At 39.5% G+C, this 11,771-nt stretch overlaps 2 protein-coding genes across 2 annotated transcripts; both read left to right on the forward strand.

Annotated features, from left to right (window-relative positions):
• The first annotated feature begins 2,230 nt into the window (after positions 1-2,230).
• Positions 2,231-4,746, forward strand: LOC133444615 (parathyroid hormone-related protein-like). Its single transcript, XM_061722476.1, has 3 exons — positions 2,231-2,741; positions 2,942-3,054; positions 3,571-4,746. Exons 2-3 carry the CDS (start codon positions 2,957-2,959, stop codon positions 3,959-3,961), a joined length of 489 nt encoding a protein of 162 aa, XP_061578460.1. The 5' UTR covers positions 2,231-2,741; positions 2,942-2,956; the 3' UTR covers positions 3,962-4,746.
• A 3,313-nt stretch (positions 4,747-8,059) lies between these two features.
• On the forward strand, positions 8,060-9,092 carry LOC133444616 (galanin receptor 2a). The gene has a single exon (XM_061722478.1). The coding sequence runs from the start codon at positions 8,074-8,076 to the stop codon at positions 8,995-8,997; it is 924 nt and encodes a 307-aa protein (XP_061578462.1). The 5' UTR covers positions 8,060-8,073; the 3' UTR covers positions 8,998-9,092.
• The last annotated feature ends 2,679 nt before the right edge of the window (positions 9,093-11,771 follow it).

The raw sequence follows: 11,771 nt of genomic DNA on the forward strand, positions 1-11,771 counted from the left end.
TATATTTTTATCGACATAGTGTGTATTTTATTGTGCATTCTGCTTTTATCTGTACGGTAAACCTCGAGGGTCATCAAAGGCACCTATACAAAAGGTTTTATTATCAGGAAGTATAACTGCTCAGTTCAAAACTGACTCTTGATCCTGAATGATTTGATGCAGAAGAGATGAAAATATTGACATTACAGTCTCAAGTTTACACGTTGACAGCAAGTTTTCACATTAAATCCGATGATGGGTTTAGTGCAAAATATTGTATGTTTGTACGGTTGTGTGACTTTTATTTATTTATATATATATATATATATATATATATATATATATATATATATATATATATATATATAATTTAATCATGTGTCCATATATTCTACTTTGGCATATCTATCTTCCGAAGGACTTGCTTTTGTTGTACAACGTTTCATTGCTACAATGACAATAAAGAATCTCTTACCATGCATTTAAGACTTTTACAAAGATTGACACTTGTTTGGACTGTTGCTCGGAAACTCTCTTGTTTCCTCTTCCATGCTTATCCTTGAGTCGCCTCTGCCATGATGTCAATAGTTGTGCAAACTGGCGCCGTCGTTATTGATGAGTGACAGACATAACCAGGATGGGAATCTAAACCTAGCTTGGGTGTTCTTCGAAGTGATGGGACGCAGGAAAAGCTAGACAAATATTCCAATAAGTGAACACACATTTCTTTAAAATGAATTAAAAAATTATATTTTAACATAAATAAACCCTTTATGCACACAACCGACTGAAAGCGAAAGCTTTTTAGCCGGAACCTTCTGACATCCTGGTACTTTTTCAAAAAATATCAGGACATCGTCAGAATGTAAGCCCAAAAAAACGGTTGTAAGAAGACAACTTTAAATTGATTATATGTCTTTCAAAATAAGAATTATCATTCGAGTGTGACTGTCTTTCTTTTCTACACCTCTATTAGTCCACTCCCATGCGTGCTAATTGTATATTCAAGCATTTGATCCAGACTAAAATATCTCAACAATTAAATGACAAATAATCATGAATTTTCTAAAGACATTGGTGGTTCAGCAAATCTTACAAAATGAGGTCCAATTTGTTATCTAATAGACAAGTACAGCATTTCAGATACGTTTGTGTTGTGTTTGTCCATTTAAAATGGAAGTGTATTTTAGTATATTTATGACGTATTGAAATAATAATACAGTTGGATTTTTGATGGACCTGGTGACCTTTCAATCCCACATTTGACAAACCGTTGGCATTGATGCCTTATGTGACCTTAATGACCTTATTTCCTGTTAAACTGTGACTTAAAGGGATATATTTCATTAATTTTTTTTCAACCATCCAACAATTCACAATTATTTAGCGGCATAGGTCACTCAGTCATTGTAATACAAAAACAAATACCTGCATTCCATTCTCATCTATCTCTCACTATACATTTCTAAGAAAATCAAAAAGTCTAGTTTCAAAAAATGTGACTGTTTTATACTAGTTTGTTGGTTTTAAGGATTCTAGCAGAGACACATTTTTTTTTTTACCCCATTGGCAAAGATGTTTTTGCTTAAAATAAGACAATTTTGCCCCAAACGTACCTCTCATAGACTTCTGAGCTTTAATACTTGCATGTATCGTACTTTCAGTATTTCAGTGAAGGTTTATTGCCTGGTTCAGCATCCAAATATTGAAGATGGAATCATATACAGCTCCCTCAATGTAACGCTCTCTACTCTCTTTAATAGTTGAACATCAGAGATCCCTCAGAAGCCACTGTGACCATTCAGTGGTGAGATGGTTTGCTGAGGGAGAGTGGGGGTGAACTGAATGGTTTGCAGTGAGAGACTGTGGGTTGGGTTTGCCTGAGGTTATGGTCATTCTCCCCTGGGAAGGTGGTTAGACCTGGCTGTTTACCTTGGAGTAAGTCTGACCCTCCCTTTCAACCGTCCATGCTCCACTTGGTTACTTATGATTACCAATATGAATGTACACCTGACCTCTTCACGGTGGAGTTATTGGTAGACTTAATCTTGAAATCGCATAAGATTTATTTGAGACCGACGAAAACATGATTATTTAAGGGTATCGCTTTAGTCTGCTCCTTGTGTGGCGGTTTGTACGCTGCATGGGCGCCACCTTCATGCCACAGCAGGTGTGTGTGAAGGGTTCGGAGGGGAGGGAGAGGGGGGGAGACTTGGAAGGTTGGGCAGGGTGTTAATACTGGATAGGGGCTGAGGTGGTGCATGCATCTTCGCCCAAAGTGGGGCTTGACTTTCTCTCAATTCCTCTCTCAGACAGACTCACACAGGCTCACTCACTGCTGGACTGAAGAACTTCGCTCTGCTCTCAGGTCTGGCCAACAAAGATGATGCCTCTGGGTAGCTCTTCGTGAGATTACCGCACAGCAGAGAAGAGTAGCAGCTCCGCAACTGATGGGCTGCTGCTCTTTCTATCTTTAACCCCTTTTAAATTTGGACACAGGGGAGAAATAAATAGCTCAACACGCACTGTTGGGAGGCAAATGAATGGAGGAGATTCAAGGGGAATTTCCCAAGGCTGCAGTTACACCAATGGACCAGGACGCAAGTTCTGAATGGATAAAACTGCACTGGATTGAATAATTTTATATTTTGTAAATAGTATTATTATTTTTTTGTGCTTTTTTTTTGCAAGAATATCATCTTTTAAGATCTTGCAATTGGATTTTCACTGAAGGGGAAAAAAAGAAAAAATAATTCCATCCTGTAAGTTTAATTTCTGGTTTTTATTTTGCATAAACCTTCTTTCTAAGATATGTCATTTGCAGAACATGTGGATGTTTTTATGTTAAACTCAGCAACTGAAAAGAACATTGCTGGTTTGACTATAAATCATAATTATTATCATTATTTTGATTTTCATCACTAATTCATCAAGTAACTGATATTGTTGTTGTGTTCTTCAGATCTTTGGCTCAAGCATGTGCTCTTTAATCTTGCTTCATCAGTGGAGTCTGGCTGTGTTCTTGCTCTGCTCTCCAGTCAGTCTTGATGGGAAACCGGCACTTATTCACAGAACGTGAGTCACTTTTACAAATAATCCGTAAAGTTTAGAAAAAAAAGTAAGTAAAACTGACCCTTAAGTTTGATTTTTTTTCTATAATTATTATCATAAAGGGGCTGTTTTGAAAGATCTCTGCTTACATTTTACCTGGACATTTAGGTAAAGGACTGAAGCATTTCTCTCTGGTAGGTCGGTCTGGAACTCTGCTTGGTGACAGCTCTCAGACATGTTTATGCTGCCACCTACTGTTTATAGGATTTCCTGTAGCCCGACCCTAAATCTCAGCTGCCATCACTTTAAAATAACTAAACACACAAACTCAACACTGTGGCGTCAAATTAAATTCCAACGAGGGTTAAACCCAAACTGTATTTTACACTGGCAATTTAAAGGAAATCAAAGGGAAAGGCAAACAGAAAGGGTTGTAATAGCATGTTTATATATCGTAGTGGTTTCAGGGTGCAACACTGGAGGTTTTTTTTATCACTTGCTCTTTAATCATCTGTTTTTTTGTCACTTTGCTGCCTTAAGGAGGCGGTCAGTGAGCCACGCCCAGCTGATGCACGACAAAGGTCGCTCCATACAGGAGTTCAGGCGCCGGTTGTGGCTACACGAGCTGCTGGTGGAGGTGCACACGGCCGACGAGCGCGCGCCACCTGTGCAGAGCAGAACTCTGGGTCAAGCCATCATTGGAAATGCTCTTCACCAGAAGCCCCCAGGGGCCACCAAGGACCTCCCCGAGAGGATCAAGCTGGACAAGGACGGCCCTGTCCTGCCCCAGGAGACCAACAAGGCCGTGGCCTACAAGGACGAGCCACTAAAAGTTGCCACCAAGAGGAAAAAAAAGGTGAGGATGGGCCGGCGTAGAGAGAACGAAAAGAAGAGGAGGCGAGCGCGATCTGCCATTACAAAGGAGCCATGAAGGACGGAAAAACGTAGAAAAGCCCCCCCCCCAGGATCTTTTAACATGGTGCTGCACTAAGACACTGACACAGACTGATTTCATGGCGCTGGGCTTGTGCTTGTATCATAAAATGTTTGTATTTTTGTTTCCTCACACCCCCCGGAGTTTCACCATAACATCTCCTTAGGTCAGTATTTATTTAGAAAACCCATGTAACGCCCATGTCCTACAAAAACATGACATGCATTGTAATTTCTAAGCGTCTGTGATCACGGATAAAGCACAGGAGGACATTTTCATTTCCTATGTACAGTATAACAACTAACAAACAGGGATGCTGAGTGATCTGCTTTGCTTTGGCTTTATATGTGTTGACTATCATGACTTTTGAGTCACGACAAACTCTTCAACTAACACACCTGTTCATATAGTTCTGTCATAATTTATTTCCCTTTGTAAATGTGTATTTATTTTGTGAATGTATCACGGTGCTGCTGACTAAATTCCATTATGCACTTTAGTAACATCCTGTACACTTTCTTTTGTGGTTTAGTTTGGATTTAGCGATTTTGTTCTTTTTGTTGTTGATGATAGCCTACTGCTTTCCTTCCCCACTTCACATCCGCTCACGGAGTCATAACTTACTGGAAGCTTTTACCGAACCCACTCCCTTCATTTTACATTCTAGTTTATTTCATGTAACATGCCAGAGTCAGGGGTTATCAGACTCATTAGTCTGCACTTGCACTGAGGGAATGCTGTACATGTTTCAAGTTAATCAGTTATTAAAATCGTAGCCATTAGAGTCGTTGTGATTCTTGCTGTCTTTGTGCACCAGCCTGTAGACCGTTTATGAGGCGGGCCGAACGTGGCCCTAATGGCGGCGATTTGAGTAAACCAGATGAAGGGATTACTTCACAGACAATCAGTCAGCAGCAACTATTTTTAATTAAAAGTTTATCTTTGGAGTAACTCTGTGTTCAGAGTGCTTTCATTTTCTTCAAAAGGGATTATTTCTGGATTTTGGACTGTGAGTGAAAAGAAAAAAAATTAATTTCAACACAGATTTAAGAAACGCAAGGTTTTTGCTCTCAAATATCTGCAAACATTTATTTTGTAATTTACTTTTCTTAAAAAAAAAAAAATTCATATTGAATTGAACACCAGAAGTGAAAAAAGGACAATAGCAATTAAAAGTTATTTTCACAATCCACGCACATTTTAGGGTGATAAAATAATAATTCTGTCTATACAATGTCAGTACATATTAAAAAACGGATTTTTGAGGGGTTAAAATAAGGTCGTCGTCGTCGTCTTTGGGCTTTTTCATTTAGAGGACGTCACAGCGGATCGTCTGTTTTCATGTCTCGTCTTCTGCATCTCGATCTGTTACACAAACCAACTGCTTTCACCACTTTCAGTATCTTTTCTTTGTTCTTCTTGACCTTTTTCTTCTGTTTCTTCATCATCCTTCTACCAGTGTATTCACAAACCCTCTTCTTCACCATTTCAATCTAGCCTCTCTTATGTTGGCTTCAAAATACCTAACCCTGTTCCTCCAATGTCCTCGCTCTTGATCCTACATCTTCGTCACTCCCGCTGAAAATCTGAACAGCTCCATCTTTGCCACCTCTGCCTCCTTTCATTTGGTCAGCCTTTTCCACCCCACGGAGAAGTGCTGATGTCAAGAACGTCTTGTAAACCTTTTACTCTCGCTGCCACTCTCCGATCACCAACGACTCCAGACACTCTTCTCCAACTACCTGCACTTTCTTTTCCACATCTTTTCCACCCTCCCAGGTATTCCTCAGTCCTGCACATTTTTCACCTCTGCTGCCTGCATCCTTATTGTGTGCCTCTTTCCTTTTTAATTACACATATTTATGACCTATATTCCTTTTCTTTCTAGCTCACATCCTCAGCGTTGATTTTCTGCACATTCTTTGCTTAGCCCCATTTATCTCTCTTATCTCTATCTCTTCAGAGGTGATTTTTGCTCAAAGTAATATGTTATCTACATAGTTCCAAAATAATTTACTCCGTCAGAGTAACACATATCTGGATTTTGACACTTTTGTGGTAATCTTGCCTGTCTTAGCTTTCTTTTGAGACCAAGATTATACATACAATCCTTATGCTTGTGAAGATGTACTCCATCTATTTTGGGTAAGTCATTTCAGATGTGAGGCAGAAAAATAGGCCCAGTAAACAAGAGGTTTAACAACATCTTCACTTTGGATAATGTACAAGATAATGCTTGTCATTTGTGAGTGAACCAACGATGACGATTGCAAAAATCTGTGAATTAGCCATTTATTTTTCAGTGATATTCTATGAATGACGACAATAACAGTAAATAGAAAGCTGATTAAGTTGCAGCACATGTAGTAATTTTTTTTTCTTCTCCTAAACATTAAAATTGATTTGAAGAGCACACATACTGTACACTCCCCTCACGTGTCCACGTGTGTGTTCATGGGTGAATGTGTCGTGTATGATGCAATGAGCGTTCACGTACATTGAAGTGGGTGGTGTGGAAAAAAAAAAAGTAAATAAAGGACTTTGTTGATGCTTTACTACAGATAAAACCCAACACGTGACATTTTGTGAGTGAAAAGGGAAGATATTGATAATGGTAGATGCACCAACGTCTGCTATATCCTGTGCTAACAGCAGCAGCGTACACCACGGACCATTAGCTGACACAGAGTCATAAACGCTGTGGAAAAGCCTGATAAAGCCAACTCCAGGAGCCTGCAGCTCGCATTGAGAAAATCAATTAAAGTGATGGAGAGAAACATGAATAACTCCCTGATGGAGGGGGCGCTGGGAACATAATCAATGGACTGCTTTTCCTCTCTGTGAGGAGTGTCTTAAGATAGTTAGGGGTGTTTATTGTGAAATATTATTCAAAATGTGACTGAAATCACAACATAGAAGATGTTAGCACATTAGTATGATTTTCACCTCTAATTTATTGCTCACAAGGTAATGAAAACCTTAAACATACAATGATGAACGTGTTTATATATCACTGTAAAGTTGTTGTAAAGAGCTGTAAGCACATTTAACAGTATCTTAATAAATAATAAATTATATGACTGCTTCTTTTATTAAAATGCAGACTTAAAATAATGTAACTTTGCTGTAATTTTTACTTCTTTTATTAAAATGCAGACTTAAAATAATTTAACTTTGCTGTAATTCTGTATCTTTTTGTGTGATGCAGTACCGTTAAAGATTACACTTAAAAAGCCTTTAATAGAATATACTGCTAACCAAAGATTTAGGTTTTACTTGGAAAACTTTGATTTATTGAACATTACACCTGAGACACTGAAAAGCCCTTTGATTATTTGTAATATTTGTAGTCCTCAGCCACACCACAAGATGTCAAAACATGTTCCTATTTAGTTCACAGAAACATGGAGATCCTCAGATACTGCGTAAACAACGCAGATGTGCATAGCACCTAACTGCGGGGCAGCAGAGCCATTTCTCTTTAAATCCACTCAACCAGAATCAATGTGGCCCAAGTAATGTTTGCCTTTCATCCATCCGCGTTCAGCCATCGCACTTTGTTAAGAGTACTGAGAGGATGTCACCGTGTCTTTGTGCAGAACATTTCAATAAGACAGAAATCAGTGAAGTAAAAATGAACCAGTCTACAGAATAAGGAAAGCTCCTGACTGAAGAAACTACTGAAGAATGACAATGGTGAGTACATCACGAATCAGGAATGGGACATAGTTTAAAAATCTCACTGACTGGGGACAAAAATGCCTAAATTTTTGACCAACTGTGTAATGATTTGTCTCTAAAAAGAAAAATAGTGTCTTAATTTAGAGGTATCACATTGTTTTTGACTTGCAAGCAGAGTCGCAACAAACATTTATAATAGATCAAGACATTTTCGTCCCAAAATATTTTAGATGGATGTACATTTTTCATTTTTCTTCAGCCACAAATAACCTTTAATCCAAATATTTAAAGATATTTTTTTGTCACAGTAGATTAGGAAAAGCCCTTTATTGAAAACCTAAATAAAATAAATAAATAAATAAATAATAAAAGCTTGGAATGAATAACTGACTGTTTATTTAATTGACAGGTCTCAAGCTGAAGATAAGATGGCCGTTCCCAATACCTATGGGGTGATTTTTGCCTGTATCTGTGGAGTGATCATGGGCATCGGGCTATGTGCCAACATTCTGGTCTTCTCATTGTTTGCAAAGTACAACACGCTACGTAAAAACCGCTTGGACATCCTCCTCCTCAGCCTGACTCTAGCGGACTTCCTGACCCTCATCCTCATCCCCTTCACCCTCCACTCCGCCGTGAGCCACTCCTGGCCTCTGGGCGACGTCTCCTGCAAGATCTACCAGTTCCTCCTCGCTTTCAGCCTGGCAGCGAGCACCTACTCGCTGTGCGCCGTGTCCATGACCCGCGCCATGATAATCACCAACCCGTACCGGCCGCCCACCATGGATCTAGTCGTCCTCATGTTTGTTTTAGTCTGGGCCTTAAGTTTCTTCATCAGCCTGCCTCTGCGAATGTTTGCCACCAAGGAAAGTCTGAACCCGAGTCTGGCAAATTTCAGCTTCTGCCTTCCAACCATTCATGAGCACCATTACCAAGTGGTCCTAAGCCAATTTGTACTTTACTACTTTGTTCCAATGCTGGTCATCGCCTTCAACTATGTCCGCCTGGCTCTTTTTCTCCACAAGAGCCCTGTAATGTCAGTGTCCAGCGCCAGGAACACCCGCAGAGCCTCTGTCATGGTGTTCTTGGCTGCAGGCACCTTTTCAATGTGCTGGCTGCCTGGTTATGTGCTGGAGCTGTGTGTGTACCTGGGGCTGTATCGTCACGGGCAGGCTTGGGATACGTTCTACTTTATTTGCACTCTGCTCCAGTACCTGCACCCCTGCATCAACCCGGTGCTCTACGTTCTGCTGTCGAAGCGCTATCGCCACAGGAGGGCAGGCTGGCTCTTCGGCTGCAGCAGGAACAGAGTGCAGCCACAGGTCATCAGTGTCACCACGGACAGCCTTTAAGAGCAGCTCATTTGCAATGTCACTGTTGATACAAGTCAACCATTTCTCCAGATGCTGCTTTTTGATTTGTGATTACTTTCGGTTCCTGTGCTTTATCAAGAATAATTAAATGTGACATGACATGAAAAAGAAATCAGAAATCAGAGGATTTTTCTTTCTCAGACATAATATGATCCTTTGAAAACCAACAGAAATCAATTTGTTATCTATTTGGAACTAAAGTTAAAAGAAAGATATATTATCTGATAAGGCAAGTAACTTTTCTCTTCCCATCTAAAACAGCAGAATCTAGTTGTTTAACAATCAGATATGTTGACAACTCCACTCTTCTTTTCCTTTTGTTGGTTTTTGGGTTTTACAGCTGCATATTGACAACAATTACAAAATTACATGGATCACTTATTATTTGTATATCTGTCTACGATGCTCCTGTTGAAGAAAAGCAGAAATAGTGACAAGAACTACTTATGTGTCTTGTGTAGCATTTTTATCATGCGGTTGGTTCAATTCCTGAACCATCATTCTGATAACATGTCAACACATTTGCAGCTCAACATTTAAATGAAAAGGAAATGATTTGTGTGCTGAAACATAGATTTTTTGTGAATATACAAGATTTTAGTGAGGTCAAAGAGCGTAGATGGAAGATTAGAACTGCTACCACTCAGGTTATCTAGTCTACGCGGGGAAAGTTAGCAGTATTATCTGAAAACATGTCAATTAACAGTGAGAGAAAAAGTAAACTGATTAGTTTGTGCCCCAGGATAAAGCTGGTTTCCACTCGCACGGCAGGTATTTTTCCAGGGAGTAATAGGTCACTGAGAAGGATTTGCTACCTCTCCAGCTGATGGTAGTAAAATATGAACTATAACATGATCCACTGTAATGAAACTACATGAAGAGCAAGAGAAAACCACAGACTAAACTTCTGTCTGCCACCTTCGTTTGCTTTAATTGAACCATCAAAAGAGACATTTCAACCTTCCTGAGCTGAATGTTACTGGTGTTTGAATGGTCACAGGATACTGTGGCTGACGTGGACATATTCAGATGCAGCATTATTGAACTATAGATGAACTATTGGAGGTTTATTATGGACAATTAAGGGATAACTGCATCTATAAAAGTTTCCTTTAGTCCCCTGTGGCTGGTGGCTGCGTGCCAGGTGAAGCAACACAGTCTGTTTTATGTAAAGCGATTTGTGTTGCATTTTTTATTTGTATAAAAAGCGCTACACGAATAAAGATGGATTTGATTTGATGTGCCATTTTTGAGCACTAAAACCTGCAACACAGCTGCATTGGGAAGAAGCACTCACCTATCATCCCAAGATGTGTGCAGGTAACTACAGATTTAAAATGTTGTGGTCAGGAAAAGCAAAGGGATCAGGAACGGGAATGACAGAGATGCCTGGTTTCTGGCTGCCCTTGTCGTAATAAGAGACAGCATGCCCCTCCCTCTGTCAACTTACCCCCTGACTTTTGGCCTTCTCTTTAGTGAACACTGAGGGCAGCTGGTCTGACTTTTACAGACGAGTCAGGTGGCTAGCCAATCAGCATGCTGAATGGGTCGTGGCAATATAAAACACGTAAATAAACTGCGAAGTATAGATTGCTGTTTCCAACCTCATTCGCTTCAGGTAAATCACTTGAGACAGCCTCGTTGAAACGGATTATTCATTAACAATAAAAGGAGGAAACATCTCACGAAAATATTGTGTTGATCCTTGAAATGAAATCTGCTCAATTAGGAAAATTTTTGTGACAAAATCATCTATAATAGTAATGGCAAAGAAACGTCTATGTGCACTCTCTTGAAAAATAAAAAAGAAAAAAAACTCTGACAATCTTGTATTCGGTAAGTATTTCAGGTTTTCTTTTAAAGCACTTGCACTTCCTTGGAAGTGGGAAGCGTAACGCTGCAAATGGAAGCTTGTGCACTCAACGCGGGTGTTTCTGATGCACCTTTATCGTATCATGAACAACCAATCACATTTCCTTCACTACACAAATAAGCCAAATGCTTTGCAACAGTCCCACCCGCATGTACAGTACAAGTCTGCTTCCACTGACCTGAGTAACTGCATTTTGATTTGCTGATGCTTTCCCTGAAGCATAAAAAGTAAAAAAAAAAAAATGTTCGACAAAAGCAAAACTGTCACCAGTATGCCACCCACAATCGAGCTCATCCAGCCTTGAACCCCTTTCAAAGTGAATGGACAGCAATGCTAAGGATGCTTACACTGATTTCACACGATTCCCACCCTGCAGAGGGGAGGGATGCACTCAAGTAGTTGACTTGACCCCCCAAAACTGGTTTTATGAATGGAGATGTAGACATGTTGAAGACTGAGTTATTCTCTGTTTGTCATCAGTATTTTGACCAAAACATGACGCGGAGATTTCATTCACGCCTCAGGAAAATGTTTCAATTCGTTAAAAAAAAGGCTCCCTTAAGTGTAAATAATGTATCAAAGGTCTGAAAGTGGATTTCAAAACATTTGAACATTCATTCCTGTCAATCCGTAGAGCAAAAAGTGAAATCTGTTTCCAACTTACACCCAAATTAGTATATTTCGATTGTCCTGTCACACTTGTAACCCTTTCCAGTTATTTTTACATAAAAAACACACAAGTGCCTCGGGAGGTGAAGAAAACAGTCATCTGCCAATACGAATCCATATCGAAATAACTCCATATCGTCCCTGATGTGTTCATGAATGTGTGAATGTGAGTGATTAAAAGAAAAAAAAAGTCATTAAATATATACTGGTT

This window comes from Cololabis saira, chromosome 5 (assembly GCF_033807715.1).
Source record: "Cololabis saira isolate AMF1-May2022 chromosome 5, fColSai1.1, whole genome shotgun sequence".
Classification (NCBI taxonomy): domain Eukaryota; kingdom Metazoa; phylum Chordata; class Actinopteri; order Beloniformes; family Belonidae; genus Cololabis; species Cololabis saira.

What these genes read in the sequence shown, in the direction of transcription:
- LOC133444615 (XM_061722476.1), top strand. Translation starts at nt 2,957, where the DNA reads ATGTGCTCTTTAATCTTGCTTCATCAGTGGAGTCTGGCTGTGTTCTTG. An exon ending in CCGGCACTTATTCACAGAAC is followed by an intron (nt 3,055 to 3,570) that starts GTGAGTCACTTT and finishes TGCTGCCTTAAG; the next exon opens with GAGGCGGTCAGTGAGCCACG.
- LOC133444616 (XM_061722478.1), top strand. Translation starts at nt 8,074, where the DNA reads ATGGCCGTTCCCAATACCTATGGGGTGATTTTTGCCTGTATCTGTGGA.